The sequence below is a fragment of the Curcuma longa genome, chromosome 8 (genome assembly GCF_044706935.1).
Source record: "Curcuma longa cultivar G26 ecotype Majalengka, Jawa Barat chromosome 8, ITB_CL_G26_1.1, whole genome shotgun sequence".
NCBI classification, from domain to species: Eukaryota; Viridiplantae; Streptophyta; class Magnoliopsida; order Zingiberales; family Zingiberaceae; genus Curcuma; species Curcuma longa.
The window spans coordinates 10,274,532-10,298,817 of record NC_133868.1 but is presented as its reverse complement, the minus strand read 5'-3'; the positions used below and the strand labels follow the sequence as shown (position 1 = coordinate 10,298,817).

The following is a 24,286-nucleotide window of genomic DNA, read 5'->3' as shown; positions in this document are numbered from 1 at the left end:
TTATCTATGACCTTTTCTTCAACAAAAAAAATTACGCTTTGAGTTTGATGATCAATACATTGTTTACAAATCACACACCAACAACACACAGGAGAAAGAATGATCTCATTTACACAATTCAGTCTTATTCTCTCTGCTTTCTAGCCCACAGGCTGTACTAATTCACACACACAACTTTAAGTGAACAATTGAAAGACAAAAAAAAAGCTTTATTTTCTATTCGAGAAGGGATTATCTACATCAATCTAATTCCTATCTCCCTCATCGAGGGGAAAAAATGGACTACAAAAAACTTGCTCACTTAATATATACATATAAAAAAAAAGCAAAAGATAGCAATTAGTAACCTGTTCATCTGTCGAACAGACCATGAGCAAGTTCTGTGCACCCTACTATACTTTGATCTTTGCACTTTGGGCATCTTTGCATTCTGCCTGGGCAGTGTAATTGACTCAGTGACTTGTGGGAGCAGGAAGGCTCATGCTAGCAAGTGGGGGGGACAGCCTCATGCCTGAATTAGGACGAGGTGAGGGGATTGGACCATTGTTCCCGATAGGGGAGGAGATTGTTCGCGGTGACAGGTTGACATGTTCGAGTGCTTTGAGCTGGAGATCCGTAGGGTAGTTTCGAACACACTGAATTCGCGGGCTGGCCCCGGTCATCCATTTTCGATGGTGGTGGGGGGTGAACATCCCAATAGGGCTGTCAGATTTGTAGCCTTCATGGAACTTGGCCAGAGGAGAAATTGGAGCCTGTTCTTCTTCAGTTTCACTCAAGTTTCCTGCTTCCTGAGTCATAGTTTCTCTTGATACCTCAATGTCCTTATCGGTATCTGTTGATGAACCGCTGCCGGTTACCTTCAAAGGGTAGTCATCCTCAGGGCTAGTGGGACGTCTCTGCAAGACAATTTGATCAATTAGTCATATGTCTGACTTGACAATACAATGAACGTTTAACCGATATCCTAACGAACTTTCATACTAAAGTCTGACTTGAAAATACGATATTTACCGAGACATCAGTGAGGTCTACATTGTTCTCTTGAAGGAAGTTCATAAATTCTTTGAAGTTTTCTTCTGTTGGGAGGTAATGTCCACTGTATGGCCAGACAGCCTGTAGAAAATAATCACGGAAATCAATATTTTCTTCAGCTACAGATATTGTATCACTACAAGTATTTCAAAGTTAATTATTACCTTTAGAACACCCTCTTTCACAACCAATCTTCCTGCAGCTATTGTTGCTCCACCAGCAAGAAAACTCGAGTGTTGAAACGATCCCTTCTTTTTCTGCTCATACGAAACGAAAGTTAAGAATCAATGATGCCTGGAAAACAATGTGTGCATAGCAGCAGAAAGCAATGATTTCTTTCATAATCAAGGATAAAGAAAAAAGGATGCATGTTTTATGAACCACATGAGTGCCAAAGTTAAGAATCGGATATTCACCTCGCCCACGTAGAGTGCCTTCATCGTGCTCAGTACAAATATCCACTTAGAACCTTCAGTGGTGTCGACAAATGCTCCACTTTGTTTGTAGACAAGTTTTCCGTCCTCTAAAATAACTTCATAAGCTTGCCTCTCCTTCTGCACATGAAAAGATACTGATGAATGTTCAGAATTGGAAAATACAATACTTGGGGGGTTTTGTTTTCTAGAAGGGAGTATACCGGTCCAAGGTATCTAACACACTCCTGCTGAAGTTTGTCTCTAGGACATTTTGCAAGGTTCACTTCTTTGCCATCACCAATGTCCAACCTTCAATTTTTCAACCAAAAGATATGTCAGAACTGAAGTCACCAAAAACATGCCACTAATAAGAAGAGGAAGTAGAAGCATTAATGTGAAGAAGTAATTACCAGTAGAAGAATGGTTGTCTGCTTTCACTTCTAGACCACACATCATAGTAAAGATGCAGATTGTGACCATATCGGTGCCGTGTATCAATCTGGAGGAAAATACAAAGTTATATATATATATGTATTAGTTGTTTGATTATTAGTTTAGCAAAAGTTGTGGTTTTGAGCCATGAATTTTCCTTGGTTTATTACTTTACTATGGAGGTAAATGTATTAATGTTTAGTAGATTAGCAGTAGAAAGGAAGAGATAATTAACTTACAGCTTCAAGCCAGTGCCGGATTGCAAGCTTTTGTGCCTTCTTACACTTTGATAAACCCTTACCAACCTACACAGAAATCCAAAAAGGAATCACAAATTGACCAGGCAACAGTATTAACTTTGAGCTTCCAACAGAGGAGCAACGATGTGACGAAGCTATCAGTGTAGGGAGTTAAATCTTCAAAGGTATATAAATGACAAGTGATACCTTGGCTGCCCTTGTTAATGCCCTAGCCCAGCGCGAAGCTGCTGTCTCTGGTTTCCCACCATTGACAAATGAAATTGAGCTGTGTTTGAGAGAAGCAAAATCCAGTGCACTCCACCTGAAACCATGAGTGTAACAAAAGAACAATGAGAGAATGCACAATCAATAGGTACAGATGTAAGTCCAGAAGCATAGCACAGATAGACAAACCATAATTCCTCGGCAACAACTGCACAGTCTGCCAAATTTCTTCGAGTTCGATAGCTCTTGTACACCTTTTGCAGCTTAACAGCAGCTGCAGCATGCTCTGCAGAATAAGATTTGCTCGGAACACATTCCACATCCTGATTCTTCAATGGAACAATATTTTCCCGTGCATCCTGAACTGAAATCTTGATGCTTAATGATTTTTTCAGAGATGATTTTGCTCTGGTCTCAGAATGAGACTCATTTTGTTTGCCTCTTCTGGTTGTCTTGACATCATTCTTCGTGCAGCTCAAAGACCAAACATCATTCACCTTCTCTGTTGGAGCAGAAATCTTGCTCCATAAGGCTTCGACCCATTCACTCCAGAGCAAGGAAAGATATAAGCCCATCAAAGTAACTCCAAAACCTTGAATTAGCAATTGCGAAAGAACAGTTATTCTCCTGCCACAAGTAGCCCAAAGCACAATCACTATACTAGTTCCTCACAGTATGAACAACGGTACATCATGTGTAATGATGCGCGTACAATCTAAAACAAGCTTAAACTTTGTATCAAAGAACAGTTCAACTTCAAAAACATCAGCACAAAAACTTTCGTTTCATAAATCCTCCGAAAACACACTAGCAATCTATCCCTAACATCTACTGCAAATCGAAGTATCGTACTTGATACAGAAGATCGCAAGACCACAAACGACAATGTAAAAAACCCTACAAATAACAAAAGGAAGAACCAAAGATCGAACTTTTAAGATGAAAAGGGGGCTCCTTCATTGGTACCTCTGAATCCCAGAGTACAAGGCGAACAGCTTTGCAGCGGGCAAGAGAAGAAGCGATCCAAAAGCGCGACGTGGAAATGGTAATGCAAAAGCGACTGGCGGCTGCTCCACTCCTATTTATACTGCCGTAGGCGGACATGGCGATGTCGTAAGCCAAGACGAAAGCGGTGGGTCAAAAAGCCACCTACAAGCTCCAAACTAAAGGGCAAAATATTTCAAAGCATCGAGCCAAGTGTTGGATTTTCTGCAGGAAAGCATCGGAACGCTGTTTCCTTGGAGGAGAAGATAGGGAACCGAAATCTTGATGCGGAACTGGAGGAAGCGGTCAAAGCACTAACTTTCCGCACGACGTGGTGGCTTTGATCGGTAGCAAGTCAACAAGCTGGCGGATTGATCGTTGAACCCTGATGGCCTGGAATTTCCAAGACAAATTGTTCCAAGTAGCCGCATGCCATCACTCCTTTTCCCATAAAAAGGCGTTCAAAACAGCAAAAGCCTTAATCCATAACCAAACCAGAGATGCATCCCCCCTGCTCCTGCGGAGCCTCAGCATCCCCGACAGGCACAGCCGCGTCAACTTCTCCGCCGCAGCTCCTATTTTTTTGGTGGCCTAACTGGTAGAAGATGATGAGATTATTACCATAATTATTATTATTTAATTAAAATATAATTTATACATATTTAAAAATATGACTCAATGACACACCTGTCATTTTATATTTTTTTAAATATATATAAATTTTAAAATAATAATAATAATAATAAAAGAGAAGCCTTGGGTAGCAAGTGTCTGCCCGAGAGTATTTAATGTAGATTTAGTACAACAAACACTAGTGCCATGTTAGGCTGAGTCAACACAGCCCGTTCAAACACTTGTACTTGGTGGTTGGTGCGGAGTCAACGATGCCTCTTGACTTTGTAACCGGTGCCATTAAAGTTGGTAGACGCCAAATCAAAGTAGAAGACCATAACTCTGACTAGATGGCTCAGACTCGAGTTCGCACGTGCCCGTGCACGGTGGTCGTCGTGCGGGGGCCAATGCGAACGGGAATGGAAAACTGAATCGCAGTCTAAGTTTGCAATATAATGAAAGATTTGGTCGTCCAACTACTGAATCCAATTCAGCGACACGTATTTTCGACGGTAGATCCGGAAAATTTTGGCCAGCGAGAGAATTGCTTGTCGGCGAAGAATTGCATCGGATAATGGTTGACTTCGGGAGGAGTCAAACGTTGACTGCGTCACAGCTGATGTGTGCAGTTCCCGCGAGGCTCCGGCGGAGAAGATAGCCTATTGATTGAGTCTCTCTGTCCGGCCCATATTGGAATGGGCCAATCGTACAAAGCCCACTAGAGCCCAGTTAATTAAATAAATAAGTATAAAATATCTTTGGAATTTTAATAAATGCCTAGATGCTAAAATTTATTGCCAATAATCTCAGTTTAATTTTATTCGATTATCTTATCTTGAAAAATATTAAAGTCTTGTTGGGCTTCATTGGCGTACAATCCTATTTTCTCCTCTTTAACGAGTTGTTTGGATAGAGTGAAAGAAAGTTCATTAATGGAAGAAAAAAGAAAGAGAAATAAAATATTTATATTCTTCTTATTTGAAAGGAATGAAAAATTTATTAATACAACATATCTTACATTGGTTGGGAAGAAAGGAAGATAAATAAATATTAAATATATAAAATTATAAAAATATCCTTATTTTTTAAAAAATGATGAATGAAAAATCTATAAAATTCTGTCAATATTGTATTGTAAAAATTGAGATATAAAAAATTCAAAAATAGACAACGCATGCACTTTGGATAAGTTTTTGTGTTTAGAGGAGAAGAAAGAAAAAAAATTAGAATTATCTATCTCTATCATTTTGAGTTTTGTGCTCGAAAAGATTTACAGTGATAACTGACACTAATGCCAATGTCGTGTGTGAGCAGTACACTGAGCGATTAAATATTGGAAATGGTGATGGCGCGCGTTGTGTGAGAATCGATGACGTAAAGAAAATCAAGATATCTAAATAGATGAATTAATTTAAAAATTAATATTTTAAAATATAAATAAAATTAGAATCAAATATTTTTGAATTCCCTTTCCCTTTTCTTATATCCAAATCGAAATGTAAGAAATTCTAATAATTTATAAACATGATAAGATAAAATTTATCATTTTCTCTCTTTCCCCTTTTTAATTCACTCCATTCCGAAGGATCAAAATTATTTTTTCCATATTTACCCTCTCCTCCCCTTCCCTCACCTCTTCCCAAAAAACATAAAAAATCCAAAGCTTTAAAAATATTAGCATACTTTAAATTTAATTTCTTTAACAACATTAATATTAAATATTTTTTAATAACGTTTAACAAAGTTATCATTTAAAATAATATTTAATTTTACAAATCTATTATTATCATCATTTATAATTTTTAAATAAATAAAAAAATAAAACATTAAAAAATGGCTCGATGGAGCCGGATATGCCAGCTCCCAGCACATTGACACCTAGCAAATACGACTTCTATTTTTTTAGTGAATTATTTAAATAATATAATAATAATAAATCATAAATTTTGGCCTCAAAAAATTCAAGTTTGACTAGTTTTGTTAAATTAAGATTTTTTGTTTATGTTTACTTTGACATTTTAATATAATTTTTATATTTTATCTTTGTTCTTAAGTAAAGTTGTAGCGTAAGATTCATTTAAAAAGTAAGTTTATATCCCATAAAAAAAAGAATAATACATATTGAAAATATATTATTTATTTTCAGATCACGACCAATATGTGGAGCCCATGACGTCTGACAAAGAAACGTGTTTTCTGGAGGAGCCACAGATCTAACGGCTAGGATCATCTATTTGCCTAGATTTTTTTCGATCGAACGGCTTTGATTGCCACCTGATGGCTCCATCTGACGGCCATAGAGGGCCGCGTGGGGAGGGAGGGAGTATAATAAAATGCTCATTTGCCCGTGATTGGTTCTTCACCTTCGTGCCCACTTCCCTGCCTCCGCCTCCTCGGCGATCCGTTCTCAGGTACTCTTCCGATCGGTCTTCGCAGAGGAAATCTCTTTAATCGTTGCCCCTACGTGTCGTGATTTTGTCGTGATTTTTTGAGATCTCGGTGGCCAGTATGCCTCTGATTATGTTTAGTGGATCGACTTTTTGGATTTGTTTCATCTGTTCGTCTCGATTGATTCCAGTCTAGAAGAGAAAATGGCTTAGCTTATCGTTATTTGGGATCTGCATATGGAAATTCTTATTTAGTTAGTTTTTCAAGGCGCTATGTTTCGATCGATATTCCACGTTTGAGGACTTTTTGGAGAAAAGAAAGCGAAGTTCGAGTAGATAACTGTTAGTAGACTTCTTCACCCGTAGGCAGCGGAAAGGTTTTTTTTATTTTGTTAAAATAAGGCCTCCAATTAGATCATGGCTATGTTTCGTTTTCCCCTTTTTGTGTAGGACATGTAATTTGATATTACTGAAATTTCTATATTGTTCTGACAGTTGAGTTGAATAGTACGGTGAGATCTGTGTGAGATTTTTTCAGTTTTTTTTTGACATCGCGATAAGCTGACTACATGAGCCACAAGGCCCATTCCGTGTTGTTGTTATATATACACGTATATATTTATAATTCAGAGGATAACATATTTGTGCATTAGTGCATGATAGTTACTAAACACATGGTTGCATTTGATAAAGACTATGATTAGTTGTTGCTTCTTAACTTCCTCAGGTTGAAGCATGGTCGAAACAAAGAAGGGTCTCGACATGGAGGAAGGATCACTAGAGATTGGCATGGGTATTGAGATATTACCATCAGTCTGCTTTCTTACTAGCTCTTAAGTTCGTCTGATCTATGCCTTTGAAACTATTAAGAAATTTATTGGCATTTTGTTGTCGATTAATTTTCAACAAATAGAAAAGACTCTGAACTATTGAGCAACATCAACAGTTAACATTGTGTGACGATCCTTCGAGTCCCACCAATTTAAGGCTTCAAAAACTTGGCATAATTGTGCTTCAACCAAGTTATATAGCCTAGAGTTGTATGCATCTAGTTTTGGGCCAGGCCTCACCATGCTTAGGTTAAGTTATTTTATTATTGTTTTGGCTAGAGAAATTAAGAACTCTTGAGACCAACATGATTGGAGTACTCAGAATGCTCAGGCACATAATTGAACTGTTTCTTGGAGAGGCTGCCTTTGCCACCAAACTGTATGGCTTCAAATTGAGAGCAATGCATGCCAATTAGGATTGCGAAGAGTGGAATTAGAAGAAATTATTAACACATCAATTGCTATCATTGTTATTTCATGTGAACAAGCATACTTTTGCTTTGGTTTCTCACATTAAAGAGATTCATCATGTGGTGTAAAATATTATGAGTTGACCATTATTTGGCTTATAAGATAAATCAACTCAATTTAAGAAGCAAAATCAGTTGAACCTTTTCAGAGTTGTTAATCTAAACTTAAAATGGATTTTGTTATATTACTTTAATTTGCATTCTAGGCATGAGAATGGAAATTGTTATGAAATTTCCTCTTATTTCTTTAGGAAACATTTTTTGTAATTTACATTGATGCATTGTGAGTTTCTATGTTTTTTTTAATAATTTTTTTCATATGTTTTTAATTATAAACTTTCAATGCAACTCGAATCTGCCTTTTTTTCTTATCAGTGACACAGAAATGTAATAGGCTTTGTGCTCCATCTCTTTTATGGCAGTTTTTTTTGTGATGACTTCATGATGCATTTCAATTGTTAATGAGTTTTCTAACATTATAATGTGTTCGACCAAGAAGTGCCCGCAAGCTTTTTTTATTTTTTGTTTTGGTGATGCAGAGTACAGGACAGTGTCTGGAGTGGCAGGACCACTAGTTATCTTGGAGAAAGTGAAGGTGTCACGTTATCTTACCTCTGTATTTCCATTATGAAAATGCACACTAATTTCCAATTCTCAGTTTCCAACACTTCATTTTCTCATTATTGCAAATGCCTTTCAGGGTCCCAAGTACCAGGAGATTGTCAATATTCGACTAGGAGATGGCACTATTCGACGTGGTCAGGTGCTGGAAGTTGATGGTGAAAAAGCTGTTGTGCAGGTGAATAATTTTAGAATCTCATTTTTTTTTAAGTTCTGTAGAGCATTTATCATTTTTCCCGTACAGTTTTTTTGCATGATTATTGTAGACTAAATGTGAATGCATTATCCATTATCACTTGAGTGGTTTGAGTTGCAGAAGGCTCTGAAGACAATGTTTCATCAGTATTTAATATTCTTTCTTCTTCATATCTTTGTATACATCTATTGTCTGACTGATGCCCTCAAGAATTAGGAGGATTAACTACAAAATTAGACCCACCCTAAGTTAATATTCTGTCTAAAGAACAGTCAGAAGAGTGGAAGGTTTTTAAAAGCACAGACTAGTCACTAAATCAATTCTCTTTGCAGAACAGTAAGGAAATAGGTATTTAGGATCACTAAAAACAATTATCTCAAATATTTACTAGATCATCGTTGGCACTTTTGAACTATGAGAGGAATCATTTACATGGGAATGAAAGTGACTAATACAATTTTTGGTTATGGTAAAAAATGCATATGAAGACAAATTGCAGAACTGATTGATCTTTTCTGTACATTTCAGTAATCTATGTAAAATGTACTAATTAAAGGAAGTTGTACGAATGCACCATACTTTTCAGAAGTTATTTTGGTGATTTTGTGTTATGTATTTAGGGCTATAAAAAATGCTTTGTACATGCTTATATATTTTGTCATAAATATTCTAAAAAGTTCAAGAACCTAGAAAGAAATGATTACAATAGGAAGTTTTTAATTTTTTTTCATGGTTGTAGAATTCCTTCTGATATAGCAATAGGACGGACAAGCTCATGAAGAGGAAGCCAAAACTCATAAGGAGATCTTAAATTGAAAGATGAAATAACAAGAAGATTGATGGTTCTTTAAAATCAGTCAACCATGACCAAACTCTGAAAGAAATAAATCTAATTCCCTAAAAACTTGTAAATAATGAACTTATAACTAAAATTGCTTGTTTCCCTAAACGTGAATCAAATTTAACTTCATTTTCTTTGATTAACCAAAATAAAATCTTATTAACTTTTTAAAACATAAAATCTAAAACTTCCTACTTTCAAACTTCCAAAGTTAAAATCTTCATTATTGTCCCCTACCAATGAGAACTCAACTCAAATGAGTTACCCACATCTTGAATTTGTGCATTCTTTTCAACAATTAAGGAATTGTTTGGATTTTTGGTCATCCCTTTTATGAGTCAAGAATGTTTTTCCTTTTGGTCCTTTATGAACCGAGCTTTGATTTTATTGATTTTGGGTTCCTTTCGGCTGTCCTTTTCAATAGATAATGAAATGACATGACAGATCGTCAGGCGAAATTTCTCTTTGTAGCTCGACTATCATAAGGACATTTGAAATGAATAGTGCTAACTAGGGTGATAGTGTGGGCACTAAAATTGGAGGAGTATAGCCTGTAACAAAGTCAACATGTTGAGATGAATGCTCAAATGCTTCCCAATGCGATGATAATAAATCTTTTAATTCGAAAATTAAGCTATTGTTAAGTAAATTGCAACATTAAGTACATAACCCTAAGCATCACTATATATCACGGTATAGTTAATAAAGTGGGCAAGAAGAATACTAGTGGAATTTTTTATGGGATAATTAGAGCTCATAAATACAATTATAAATACAAGAGGACAATCTACATATCATCATATACTATATAATTTTTACCTAGTATAATTTTGCTCATAGAATCCGCATGTGCCTCTCATGTAACTCTCATTCTGGTAGGAAAAAAGTAAATAAGAAAACTGACCCTTTTGGCTAACGGGTTTGAGTCACACTTTAATTACAAAGGGACAAATACCAATAAATCTCAATCAACGTGCCAGTTGCCAAATAGACTTATTGCATCCTTACTCAATTATGTTCATCATCCTTTTTTGGTCTCAGGGTAGTATAAACAAGGAATAATTTGTGAGCCTAAATCGTAGTGGGTAGTGTGTTGAATGTTCTTTGAAAGATCAAGTCACCGAGGGCCTCTTCTAAGGAAGGTTCTTTTTGCTCAAATGTTCTTTATTCGAAAGAGTAGCATCACTTGGTTAGATAATAGGGTTTATTATCCTATGGTTAGGAAGGGAGCAAATCATCACATGACACCTTTGGAGTTAAGTTATGTCTTTCAATTAAACTTCTTTAGATTTAAAACTGATGCCATTTTTAGCAATAGTGCGGGAGGACTCCACTAAAGGGAAACCTTCCATTGGGCCTTGCTGGTGGTTCGGAAGACTAGGTGTGGATCTATGGATAGTGGATCTGGTGGGTGGAAGGTAGACATCACAGAGATAATATGGAGATTATGTTGGATCTTCCACTGAAGGTGTTGGTTGCAATTGATTGCGCAGAGAGGCTTGCCTCTCGTCGAGGCAGTAGTTCCTTGTCAGTTTGGAAGATGATGCAATGGCAGCGAGATTGTTGACTATGTGCGGTGGAGATGAATGTGATAATCCTCATGGTGATGGATGAGTTGTTGGCATGGGAATGCACAGCGGCCTACCACAGCCACATTGCGGAGAAGAGATGCCAGCTTCAGTAGGTGGCACTGGGAAGTTCTCAACATTAGATGAGGAGGGGATCATGCAGTGTTGCCGATGATGGAGGCAGTGTAGGCTAGGTTCCAATGAGAAGGTGTGAGTGTCCTTACATGATCTATTGAGGAACAAATCTGGAAGATAATGTTCTCGAAGACTGGGAACGTAAAAGGAATAGGCTAATTGTGCAGAAAAGGAAGAATAGGAACAAGGTACTGAACCATGTTTGACTTTGGTACCTCTTGATGCAGCATCAATACGAACAAAACTCAGAGGAAACATAAAACTCACCAAGAGAATTTAAATTTTATTAACTAAAAGATAATCAAACAAGAGGGTTTTTTTTGTCTCTTTTAAGGGCCGACCATGACCCAATCCTGGAATAAATCTAACTCTACAAACTTGGTAAGCTAATAACTTAAAATTACTCATTCCCCTAAATAATAATTAAAGCTGTCTAGCTGCTATCTCTTAACCAAAACAATATCTTACAAATTCTAAAATTTATAAAATTCTTACAAGTTTAAAACTTCTTACTCTATACTTCCAAGTTTGACTTTTCCTTATTTAAATTGCATCACCTGGGTGAAGTTTTTACATGGTTTGGATTGTCAAAAGAAAAGAAGATTAGAAAATTACAATAATCTGTTATTACAAATGTCCAGAACCTTACATATTTTGCTCAGACCTATGCGGTTTTCTTACAGAGATTATAATGACAATTGTATCCTTTAACTTAATATTCCAAGGATTTAGTATTTATTATTTGCATGAAAATGGGTACTTTTTGTTATTTCTCAACGCTCTAGTTAATAGGTATAGTTAATAATTGCCAAGTGTCTCAGTTTGTTTGGCTGGTAAAAAATAATATGTTTCATTCTTGCTTTATAACTCACTAAAGATATTGAAGCACTTTTGTTTTTAAAGCGTGTCTTATTTGTCTTCTCTTCCACACTATGTTGCATAGGTCTTCGAAGGAACTTCAGGAATTGACAACAAATACACCACTGTGCAATTCACTGGCGAGGTGATATTTCTTGAGCCATTTGTACAAAATTTATGCATGTACATATATCTACACTAATATGTTTTAGCATTTTTGTTTATATAATGTATTGGAATTAATTTTGAACTTGGTAATATTGTAGATCCTTTTGCGTTACAACTAGTTTTATCCACTAACATGCCTTATGTATGGTTTGAATTTTAAGTCAACAAACAACTATTTCCAGTTACTTGAGCTTTAGGTATTGTGTAATAAGAGCATGATGTTTCTTTCTCTATTAATAGGTTTAAAATTTACAGTAAGTCAGATTACTACATATGATGTTATAACTTAAAGTATAGTCAATATACGCAAGCCTTTTACCATGACAGTCACTTCGTGTTAATCCATTAGTATGTAGAACATTTATCCTATGAAGATATGGTATACTCTTTTCTAGTTGAATCAATTTAATGAATAGGAACGTTCTTGGCAAGTTCTTCTAGATGAAAATTTCTTTCCTCATTTCTCACGACTTGCACTACAACTTTCTTGTTCTGGTTTGTTTTATTCCATCTCTTTGTTACTTGGCCCTTGTTTTTATCTAGTGGCTTGCAAGTTTGATCCTTAAGAAGACATATTTTGGGTCAAATTTGACATAATCTACAAAGCCTGAAAATCTATCACGATCCAAATTTTTTAGAATATAAAATGTATTTATCTAGATTTTTTCTTAAAAGCTAAAGATTGAAAAACAAGCCTACCAAATGGCCAAAACTACCTATCTGGTCCTATTTTAATTCAAACAGTTAAAAAATATGGCATTCCTTAAAAAAACTTGATTCAGAAAAATTCGACCAATCTATTTTACCTCTGAGGAATAGGTTGACATCTCTTCCATGAACTGTTCAGATTGTGTTATTTTTTTGCAAAATCTGATCTGATCCAGTCCCTACTGACTCATACCTATTACTCTGCACTAATTAGTTATTGGAGAATGGATACAGCCACCATTTGGACGTGATCAATCTAGGTCTAACAATTCATGCTATTGTTGCATAATGTAAATGTCAATTTCCTGTCAAGAGATACAAACCATATAAAATTAGTTAACACTTCCTAAAATGCAATTTGTAAATGTAATTTACTTGAACTTCCTAATTCTGTGTAAAATTAGCATAGAATATTTTATTTGATGATTGTGTCAATTTGAGTCTTCTGTTTATAATTGTATCCTCTTGCATTATTCCCTTCATATTTTGTGCTTCAATCTTTTGCATATTCATGTTGCATCATCAAGCCATGTGTGTGAGAAATACCATTCAGCTTTAGTCACCATCATCCAAATCTGAACATTATGGTGGCTGGTGATCTAATTATGCTTATTACGAGTTCTTCTATTCTACTTCAAAGTGTTGTCGGGCTTACTGCATGATGCTGACTTATCTTTTTTTTATTCAGGTTCTAAAGACGCCTGTATCTCTTGATATGCTTGGACGGATTTTTAATGGTTCTGGAAAACCTATAGATAATGGCCCTCCTATTTTGCCGGAAGCTTATTTGGATATATCTGGTGAGTTAATATAAAAATAGGCTTATCTTTTAACCCTTGACAGTGCACTAATTCTTTCCAAAAAAGGATTATTTACTCTCAGAATCTGGCATTTGTTCCAGGAAGTTCCATTAATCCCAGTGAAAGAACCTATCCTGAAGAAATGATCCAAACTGGAATATCAACCATTGATGTTATGAATTCTATTGCTCGAGGGCAGAAAATCCCCCTCTTTTCTGCTGCTGGTCTTCCACACAATGAAATAGCAGCTCAGATTTGCCGTCAGGCTGGTCTCGTGAAACGTCTAGAAAAAACTGACAACCTTTTGGAGGTATTCCATCTCGATCAATCCTGTTTAACTAATAGTACTAAGGGCATTTGGGTGATTGTAAGACTTGAAGTAACATGATCTAAATTTTCAGTTTTATAGCATGGGTAGTTACCAATTTGTTTGGGAAGAATTAGCACTAACATGTTCATGTCAATACTATTGTAAATTTGTAATTAAATAAAAAAATTCCCCACCACAGATCTTCATGCCCCAACCTGTCTTGACCTGTATGAAAATCTTATCTGTAATGGTAGTTGTTGTTTTTCCAATGAAATTAACAAGATATTTTCTAACTAACATGTTCTATTGACATTTGATGTAAATACATCCTATATAGCCTATCGCAAAGCCGTTGTGCCGCCGTACTAACTCTATTGGCTGATGGTAGCTGTGCGATGACAATATATTAGAGTAGAAGTGGCAGATTTGTAGGGCTTTGTTTGAGCCTCACTTTTATTTGCTACAAAGCATGGATTGATTATTTTGGTATCTAATTACGAGTATGCATGTGTATGGATCTGTCTGAGATGATGTTAGTAAAATGCTTCACCCATGAGAGAGGTGTTGAGCATGGAATCACTGTGTGGATAGGTAGATGAAGTGTCAAAGTACCTTACTATCCTTGGTGCTTGGGTTGGAGAAATTCGAGTGTCTAGGATTGGGCTATTGATTGCCGTGAAGAAACTATCAAAAGTTGAAAGTTGATATCTTTAGATATACATTTTAAATGCTGAATATAATCATTATGCTTTTTTCATATCCCTAATTAATGAGTTGTTAACTGAGTATATTTTGCACTGCCATACACTTAAGAAGTTTACCTTTTATGGTCTATTTGTTTAACTTACATGTATAGGTAATATAAGGATTACTTAATCAGTTGCAATAACCATAACAGCAGGATTGTAACAGTTGTCACTGTTAAATCTAGTTAGTTCTACTCTTTTGGTTTAATCAGTTAAATCTTCACCATGCTGATAGAACCATTTTCTTCGTAATCACACTCGTATATAGCTATTCATAGATTTGTTTTCTTCTATCAGCAGGGTGAAGAAGACAACTTTGCTATTGTATTTGCTGCCATGGGAGTCAACATGGAAACTGCACAGTTTTTCAAGCGTGATTTTGAAGAAAATGGTTCTATGGAAAGGGTGACACTCTTTCTAAATTTGGTAGGTTTTAAAATATTTCTTTTATAAGTACCTTAGGCTACTAATCTTCCCCTCGCCAATGTTTAATGTATAATAAGCAAGAATATATTCAATTTCATACTATTTTGTCCAGGCAAATGACCCCACTATTGAGCGCATTATCACTCCACGAATTGCTTTAACAACAGCAGAATATTTAGCTTATGAATGTGGGAAACATGTGCTTGTCATCTTAACTGATATGAGCTCATATGCAGATGCTCTTCGTGAGGTAAAACTGTGTTCTAGTTCTTTTTATTTTTTAATGTTCACAACATTCTTTATCTCATCAAATCTGCTTTCATACAGATGTGCCATGTCTAGAATGTATGTTATACTTGCTTAAAGGTTTTATCTGCAAAAGGAATTATCTGTGTTGTTGAAGCAATTTTGTTTTATTTTTTGTTAATCTCTTGAGGTGGTGATGGGCTGGCAATTATGTTATGGGGTGTCAATTTCAAGGCCGGCTTGTGCTATTTTGTATTTATACAGAATCATCTGAACAATATAAAATTATTTCGAATTTTTTGAAAATTATTTTATACATTGCAAAGTCAGTTAAACTTTCAAAGAATTAACTTGTAAGATATAAAAGTTCCTTTTTAGATAATTATTTTATGATGTATAATAAACAGGTCAAAGTCTTGTCATTTGTTTACGTATTTTGCTTCTGAAGTTTGTGTTTCAGGATGTTTAGTCTCCATGCTGTGTTATCAATTGTGGCTATCTTGCCAGCTCTTCATCTTTCACATCATTTGTATCTTATCATTGTTGCCTGAAGAGTATTAAGCCGCACACTGTAATCATAAGGTTCTATGTATCAAATTTCAGCCCGTATCTCTTAAGTGCGTCCAAACTAGAGTTCATTCTTTGCCCTCCTTATTTCATCCTTCTCTAGCAATTAAGTCGCAATTCTAAATTCTGATTAGTTTGTATTCAGCAAATTGGATTCAATATCTTTATTATTATTATGCAACTAAATTGATGTGTTAAATGTTTTCTTTAACTTTATGATTCCTAGGTATCAGCAGCTCGAGAGGAGGTGCCAGGTAGACGTGGTTATCCTGGGTATATGTATACTGATCTGGCAACTATATATGAGCGAGCTGGACGTATAGAAGGAAGAAAAGGCTCCATTACACAGATACCTATCTTAACCATGCCAAATGATGGTATGTGTATTGGATATCACATTTTTGTACCTTGGTATTCCTTTTCTTTTCTCATTCTCTTCCAAAGTTCAAGTTTGGAGTAGGAATTTTCTTGCAAATAATTTAATATATATCTGCAATAGATTACACTCTACATTTACGTAATGTTTTGCATATCCGTGGGAGCATCTATGCTTTCTATTAGTTAGAAAAATCAAACAGTTTGGATTGAAAATTTGCATTCTGTACAGATATTACACATCCTACTCCTGATCTTACTGGTTACATCACTGAAGGTCAAATATATATTGATAGGCAGCTTCATAATCGGCAGGTAATTTACATAGCTAGATCGGACACTTGTCCCCTAATATAGTGAATCGCTAGTGTAGCTTTTGTTACTTGGTATTATGGAGTGATACTCTTGTCCAAGGAGATTTAACTGACTAGTCCTTTATACTTTGCAGATATATCCTCCAATCAACGTTCTCCCTTCTTTATCCCGGTTGATGAAAGTTAGTTTCTTGACCATTTTATAGTTTCCTTTCCAAATTATGGAGTTCGTACTCTTTTAGATTCTACTTTCCTTTCATAAATTAATTAATTTCCCCTGTAGAGTGCTATTGGTGAGGGCATGACCCGACGGGATCATGCGGATGTTTCTAACCAGGTTCCTATTTGTTCTTTCACTGATTGTTTATGTTTTTGCGTTTGAATCTCCATTTAGTCATTTGATTTCCTTCATTATACAGCTCTATGCCAATTATGCCATTGGAAAGGATGTTCAAGCAATGAAAGCTGTGGTGGGAGAGGAGGCTCTCTCGTCTGAGGATTTGGTTCTTTTCTCTCCTCCTCCCTTTGTTTGTATGACCTTCAACATATGATCCTGACCATCTCTTGATCTTTCTGGTGCAGCTCTACCTGGAGTTCCTGGACAAGTTCGAAAGGAAATTTGTCGCACAAGGGGCTTATGACACCCGTAATATCTTCCAATCCCTTGATCTTGCATGGACTCTACTACGCATTTTCCCGCGCGAGCTTCTCCACCGTATTCCTGCGAAGACCTTAGATCAGTATTACAGCAGAGAGGCAACACACTGATTTCCTCGACGACCCCAATATTCTATCGGTGTCTGTATGAATAAGTTTGCTGAGTATGCTAAGCTCAGAAACTAGGCCGTTTTCCCTCCATTGTTTTGTTTGCTTATCTCGATTGTTCTTTTTGCTCGCATTATTAATATCATTGCCTGCAAGCACACCTTTTGTAAAAATATGTTCTCATGCACCACTCCATTCTGCTTAAAGCGGAGAGCTTTATACTGATTGTATGGCGGCGCCATCTTGATGCTTATTTTTATATATATATCTTTTGTGTCTTGTTCTAAAAATATTATTAACTACTATTTTTCAATCAAATGGTCGATCACAGCCCTTTTGTTTGGCTTAGTTTTTGTTGGAATTTTATTGTTTCTTCACGCTGGAATTTTGTTGGAGTTACTGCATATGTTTGTGTGAAAAAGTGGAGAGCTTAGTTGGGGAAAATCGTCGAAAACTAGTGTACCTTAATCAGGCAGTGAGTGTGAGTGTGTTATTTAAATCAAATTCTTGTTATACGACAAAAATATTGACTACTACAGTCAATGTGGAGAGTTGGACACTCGCAGTCAGTCAACGTGGAAATTTTTCATGGCATCTAGAGATCCATGTCAAGAGCTTTGTCCTCTACAGTGAGCACATGGATTCACACATGGTCAAAGACTTTGACCTACTACTTTTCTTTCTTTAATTCTAGACTTGTTAACCACTTGAATCGTCTGACCCACCTCACTGTATCGAAGACTTTGAACGACTACTTTTCTTCATTAGCTCTAGACTTCACAGCCTTATTAGTGCAAGAATGAGTATATGTCACCATGGACTCCATCTTTCTCCTCAGCCCCAATGCCCGTCGGCGGTTCCTTTGCATCGCCGGCGGCTCGTTGGGATGCTCTTATATTTGCCTATGGGCTCCTCTTCCTCTTCACTATTTATCAGCTACCAAGTATGTTACAGATACATGTAATCCTTAGTCCTTTACACTCAACTATATGAAGAGTTCTAATGTATTTCTAGTACTTCTCTCTAGTAGCTATTACTTGGCGTCCAAGGATGGTTGGCACCATGAAGACAATGGCGGTCGGCCTAGTTCCTCTTCGGGCACCTCCTCGAACACTAAGAGCCTCTTCGAAGCCTACATGGGATCTCTTATCGACATCCAGCACTCTAGGTGAAAACTCATCTGAGTTTGGATGTTCTTAGTAACAAGATCATACAAAGGACTGCCTACAAATCTTCGATCAACTGTTCAAGTGCTTTGAGTTGGAAACAGACAGACCATCTTCAATAACTTCATTTGTGCTTGTTCAGTTCTGTTCCAGGATTGGCATACACGAACAACCTTCCCTATGTTGAACTTGGCGATTCGGAGCTCATTGACTTGGCTTCGTTGCGAGTTCAACGACAATTCTATCAGGTGAAATACTAAAACTTATCAGGTCTAGTACTACTTCAAAAACCAGTGTTACTTTGGTTGCAACTACTTAATTACTGATACACTTGTTTGTTTCAGGAAGCTGGAATTAAGGTTGGCTACAAAATGTTGAATATTGTCGATCAATTGTTGCTAACTCACTGTTTAATCTGTTAAGGTTCCAACTAACTCACTTCTTCCTTGATATAGACTGCAATTTTTCTGCGATGCCCGAGTGGAGAAATAGAAATCGGCACAACGATCTCTAGAAATTATGTAAGTTCATAATTCGTTGAAAAGAGATCTAATAGTCCTAGGAATTTGTTAAATCTTGAGCCAATTCTATTAGCATGCCAAAGATATGATACATGCTCAACTTCTTCAGAACTTGAGTTGCTAGAATATGACTATTTATTTTCTCTGCAACATGAACTCAGTTTTTGTAACTTTTGGTAGGCAAACTTGCATATGAATGCCCGAAAAGTGTTCACTCGGGAGTTCATACAACAGTCGCAACTCGGAGAGGAGTTGCTGCCAATGACACCACTTATAGGCCACAACCGATCGAATTCTTCATCGTCCATATCATCGCCACTAGTTCTATCTAACAGAGGAGAAAGCCCAGAGCATGTATCTTCTCTTCTGCCACACCATATCACTGCAAAGGCCTACTCGAACACCTCTCGAGATGATGCAGTGATCGCGAGAGCCATATTCACTGTCATCTCCTCGACTACTAATACCTCTTCTAGGCTATCGTCTAAGGCTGCTACAAAAGCATTCAAACCTTACGATAATACCGATAGAGGTTCATGTTTTGCACCTATTACTGATGGACAGAGGATGGTTAAAAGGGTGTTTAGCCTGTTGAGGAACATAAGCAAGGCAGAGTTTGTAGTGCAAAAGCAAGAGGTTCGAGCCGCTACGAGTAGCGACAACAACTTGCTTCACACGATATCAGAACGTCAGCGTCGCAAGAAACTCAATGAGAAGTTTGAGACTCTTAGAATGGTACTCCCACAAGGGACCAAGGTATGCATCAAATCTTCTGAGATTATCATAAGAAAAAGAAAAGGCTTTAAGATTGCATTGTCAACTTGTTAACTTTTGTTCTGGAATTGATAGAAGGACAAGGCATCAGTGCTTACAAATGCTAGGAACTTTCTAAACGCATTGAAAACCCAAATATCCGAGCTCAAGGAGAGGAATCAACAGCTAGAGATGCAACTTAAACTTCATGAGCATGAGCATGATTCAAATGGTGAAAGAGTGGAAGTTCATGTAGCCGAGTCAACATCCGAATCGACATCTACAAGCAAGCAAATCACACTCTCAATACTAGTGAGGACCGAATGCAACATGATAAATTTGATTCTTTCTGTACTTGAATATCTGAACAAGAAGGCGGATTTGACTATGGTATCGATGGAGGCAAGCACAAGATCTCCGCGACCAAATATTCACATGAAAGCAAGCATCACAGTGTCGATTAAGGTATCATCAAATTTTACGACTTAACAGTAATGCCCTTGTTTATTCGAATATGTTTTGGCAGGACTGTGACTTCAATAAGGAGTTATTCAAGGAAGTTGTGGTGGAGGCAGTGAATGATGTATTGGACAAATCTAGAGCTTCTACCATTGTTGGTTGATGTGTGTTTCCATACAGATTCTTCATGCAATGAATTCTATGCTTGTCCCTCTTCTAGTGCAATTGATGGTAGATCGATCCTTAAAAAACTTAAGCTCTATAATATTGAATGCCGATTAGTAACATTTTTATTTTAAAAATATATTAACAATGTAGCATAGCTAAGCAATTTGTACTATACAATTCTATTATTGCTCATAATATATTTTTATTATCAATTTTCTATTAATAAGTAGATTTATAATGACCTTAATTTATTAATGCACACCAACAATATATCCTCCCATATTTCTGGTAAGAACAGTACAAGATAAATTCAAATGGAAATGGAAGGGGAAAATAGTAGAAACAGAGATTCTTGCCTCCACTATCTTAGTTGATTCCATGCTTTGGAGTTTTGCTCTTATCCCATAGCCCAATCATTTAATCCTTTTGTAAATAATATCGATTCAACAAAATGTATTTTACAAATCAAATGTTGATCTATGCTTTGTACCATTGGAAGCATGCAATTGTTTCAGTAGAGGCATGGCATGTGATCCACCTTAATGTGCTTGTCCATGAGCTCAGAACTTTATTCCATTGTCATCTTTGATTGTCTCTAACATAGATATGGACAACTACTACTGAACCAACAAATCCAACTAAAAATCTTCTACCACAACAGTTTGTTTTTTTTTTCTATTCTGAAATCATGTTTAACTGATCTTTAAGTCATATGTAGCCAAAAAAAAAAAATGATAATCTCAGTAGCCACATCTCTGGGGGTGGTCAGCCCGATCCCATAGAAGTTTCCCACCGACCACCAGGGTAAATCGAGAAGCGCATACGGCGGCCAATCCAGATGCCCAGCATCCTTTGATTGCGTTCCCCATTTGGAGGAAAATTCCTGCAAATACGCCGTAGCTGGGGATCGAACCGCGGGTCCCTGAGTTACAACCCGGATGTCCTACCGTTGCACCATTGCCCCGGGGACTTAAGTCATATGTAGCAGCCTTGTTGATATTGTAGCTGTACAGTTTGTATCACCTCTTCTATCTATGGTTACTACTTTTGGCTCAAGGTTGTTGATTAGGGAAAGACATTTTCAGTTTCAGTTTGGAATTCATGAGAAGCTGTTTCCCAAGGGGTTAATCTGAAGCAAATTTCTTTGCTTCTTTTGTTCAATCACTCTTTTTAACTATTGGAGTATCTTCACTACACAGAGTAGATGAAAACATGTTTTTGCCATAGTTCATTGTATAGTACACTTGCAATTTAAAACAAGATAAGAGTGTTCATTGTATAGTTCATTGATCAGAACAGCCTCCTCATGGCATAAAAGCAAAGTGGACCGGTAAACTCAAAACTGTTATTTGCAATCTAGATCTCAAAACTGTTATTTGCAATCTAGATTTCAAGAATGTTGTTACGGCCGTGAGGAGTTGACCGAGTTGAAAGCTTCGGATTCGGAGTACCTGATCCGACCCTTGTGCCGGCCCTGAGCAGCCAAATCGACGGGTCACCTGAATCAATCTTCTGGCCGCGACTTTAACTTCCAGAACCTAAGTCCGAGCGAGCTAGATCCTCGGGGAGACAAACTTCCAGATCCGAGCCGAGACCTCGAGAGACAAACTTCGAGATCCGAGCTGAGATCTCGGAGAAACAGACTCTTAGATCCGAGCCAAGACCTCAGAGAAACGGGCTCCCAGATCCGAGCCGAGACCTCGAAGAAACAGGGTCCCAGATCCAAGCCGAGACCTCGGAGAGACAGACTCCTAGATCCGAGCCGAGACCTCGGGCTCCCAATCCGAGCCGAGACCTCGGAGAAACAGGCTCCCAATCCGAGCCGAGACCTCGGAGAGACAAACTCCTAGATCCGAGCCAAGACCTCAGAGAAACGGGCTCCCAATCCGAGCCAAGACCTCGGAGAAACGGGCTCCCAATCCGAGCCGAGACCTCGGAGAGACAGACTCCTAGATTCAAGTTGAGCCGACTCCGCATGAAAACCGCCTCCTAGGCACGAGCCGAATCCTCATGACGACCCTCGGTGCCCTGTCCTATCTAAGATCGCTCCTCCCATCGTTATTTCTCCTGAGAGGCCCCTGCCACTAATTATGGTTTATACTCTGACAGATACACGTGATATGACCCTACAATTGCATGTCAACGATGGTACTTCTCTTCTGACCACTTCATTCCTTCTGACAAAACCATTACCTATGACGCGACATGACGTCCATCTCATAGAGATATAAGGTTCATTCTTCTCCAGAGAAAGAGAGGCTCACACACACGCTCATAACCTCTCCTGTGCTTCTTGTTCTCTCCTCCTGTTTCTTCTTCCTCCATCACCTACTAACTTAAGCATCGGAGTGGTCGCACCAGGGCACCCCTGACCTTCTTTCTCATAGTTGCTCTTCTCGCAGGATCTGCAAGCTTCCTGACCCCTCTTCACTCAACTCGGTTCCGTCTTGGTGTTGAGAAGCCAGCAAGGTGTCCAGAAGCTGATCTCAATAGGAACAAATGCCTTAGCAATTGACAGATTGTCTAACCAAGACTTCATGATACCAACCTATCAAAATACTTTACAATTAGGTTTTAGAATTCCCTATTCCTAGTTCTGAAGATTGCATAGGGATCCTACGCAGCTAATTTTGCTGAACCTTCAAGATGATCAATGAATTGTGGTTGTCACATTACAACAAACAAATGGGTATTATGCTAGTGTAGAAGAAGATCATGAATTGAGCAATACTGGTAAAAGCAGGAGTTTTGTTGTGGCGAGCCATCTTATCAGATAAATCAACAGGAAAGGAACAATTTACAAACGAGTTCGGATGGCAAAATAATCTTACCATACACAGGCAAACTAACAAACAATGATGCGCGCAAAACACCGCAGATTTCAGATCAATCCAGTCATACAACAACAGAATCGACAGGGGTAAAGAGGGGAGAGAAATTACTAGGCACGGCTGAGACAGTACTGCCTGGAGAGTTCGCTACGGCAGGGGGGTATACCATTTCCCGGGCCCTTCAGCTTCCCCCTCCAGCACTAGATCCTCCGTCCTCCGAATCGCAGCGTGGATCAACACCAGAACCAGGCCGATCATCAGGGAAACAAGCACGTTGGTGGTTGCCTTGGTCAACAGGAGAGCCACCAGGGTGAAGATGGAAAGGCAGACGAGGACCGCCCGATCGCCGATCTCGCGGCCGTAAATGACGAGGGGCACGTCTCGTAAGAAGTACAGGAAACACCAGAGGACAGTGCAGACGATGAAGACGATTAGTGATACGGGCTTGAAGAGGAGGCTGAGGAAGACGACGCCGAGCACGACGATGGCGTAGTTCATGGCGAAATAGGCGGCGTTGGTGCGGATCCGCGATGTAGGAGTCGCCGAGGCTCCGGGGGAGGCTGAGGGCTCGCACGTCTCCGAACTGTCGCCATGGCTGCCGCGTGGCCAGCGCGGATCGGCCGCGCTCCTTGGCGCGGGAGATGTAGTCGAGCGGGGAGGAGGAGGAGGAGGCGGAGGGGGCGGTGGAGGTGGGGATCGTGCCGTAGGTCGTCATCGCCGGCGATCGATCGCGATCCACCACCACAATTGAGGGCAAACAGCAAATAGGCGAAGTAGTTAAATTAATTCCCTGCGTGAACAGTCGAGAACCATAAAGATAACGAGCTAGCCAGCTAGCGATCAGGGATCCAATGCATGCGTCCAAACACAGTACATCCCTTCGGAGCAATAAATAACGCTTCACGCAGCCTATCACAAAAGGATCAGCGTTCCACAGCAACAGCGGATCCGCAGGCTGGGACCCAAACCATGAACTGCAATTTTCAAATTGTCAACGTGGGCCCCGTTGATTGGCTTGGTTCCCTCATCCCACCGTCTAAGTAATCGAAAGAAAAGAATACGTGGAAATTTCTAGAATATTCCAAAAGATGCTTCTGGCACCAGTACTGATACAGCC

The 24,286-nt window shown here is 38.2% G+C and overlaps 4 protein-coding genes across 5 annotated transcripts; 2 read left to right on the top strand and 2 right to left on the bottom strand.

Annotated features, from left to right (window-relative positions):
- Positions 1–425: 425 nt before the first annotated feature.
- LOC141832943 (IQ domain-containing protein IQM1-like) lies at positions 426–3,600 on the bottom strand. The gene is made up of 10 exons (XM_074720306.1): positions 3,311–3,600; positions 2,534–2,971; positions 2,327–2,441; positions 2,120–2,185; positions 1,859–1,947; positions 1,670–1,757; positions 1,449–1,586; positions 1,197–1,289; positions 1,012–1,113; positions 426–896 (listed from the first exon to the last, which is right to left on the bottom strand). Exons 2-10 carry the CDS (start codon positions 2,917–2,919, stop codon positions 453–455), a joined length of 1,521 nt encoding a protein of 506 aa, XP_074576407.1. The 5' UTR covers positions 2,920–2,971; positions 3,311–3,600; the 3' UTR covers positions 426–452.
- A 2,676-nt stretch (positions 3,601–6,276) lies between these two features.
- On the top strand, positions 6,277–17,350 carry LOC141833148 (V-type proton ATPase subunit B 2). Of its 2 annotated transcripts, none has more exons than XM_074720536.1 (15): positions 6,277–6,351; positions 7,055–7,120; positions 8,167–8,222; positions 8,328–8,426; positions 11,932–11,991; positions 13,411–13,522; positions 13,624–13,832; positions 14,879–15,004; positions 15,117–15,254; positions 16,044–16,194; positions 16,425–16,507; positions 16,641–16,688; positions 16,790–16,843; positions 16,926–17,009; positions 17,089–17,350. In XM_074720536.1, exons 2-15 carry the CDS (start codon positions 7,063–7,065, stop codon positions 17,272–17,274), a joined length of 1,464 nt encoding a protein of 487 aa, XP_074576637.1. In that variant the 5' UTR covers positions 6,277–6,351; positions 7,055–7,062; the 3' UTR covers positions 17,275–17,350. The 2 variants fall into 2 exon arrangements, with proteins under 2 accessions (XP_074576637.1, XP_074576636.1); XM_074720535.1 differs by having other exon boundaries at positions 14,876–15,004.
- A 736-nt stretch (positions 17,351–18,086) lies between these two features.
- LOC141834010 (putative transcription factor bHLH041) lies at positions 18,087–20,333 on the top strand. The gene is made up of 8 exons (XM_074721476.1): positions 18,087–18,214; positions 18,299–18,439; positions 18,580–18,685; positions 18,782–18,796; positions 18,893–18,958; positions 19,139–19,714; positions 19,808–20,176; positions 20,238–20,333. The coding sequence occupies exons 1-8, from the start codon at positions 18,087–18,089 to the stop codon at positions 20,331–20,333; spliced, it is 1,497 nt and encodes a 498-aa protein (XP_074577577.1).
- Positions 20,334–23,051: 2,718 nt separating this feature from the next.
- LOC141833792 (PRA1 family protein F2-like) lies at positions 23,052–23,945 on the bottom strand. Its single transcript, XM_074721289.1, is given in 2 exon segments — positions 23,052–23,703; positions 23,705–23,945. Coding segments are annotated over 2 exon segments (567 nt in total). The 5' UTR covers positions 23,885–23,945; the 3' UTR covers positions 23,052–23,316.
- Positions 23,946–24,286: the final 341 nt, after the last annotated feature.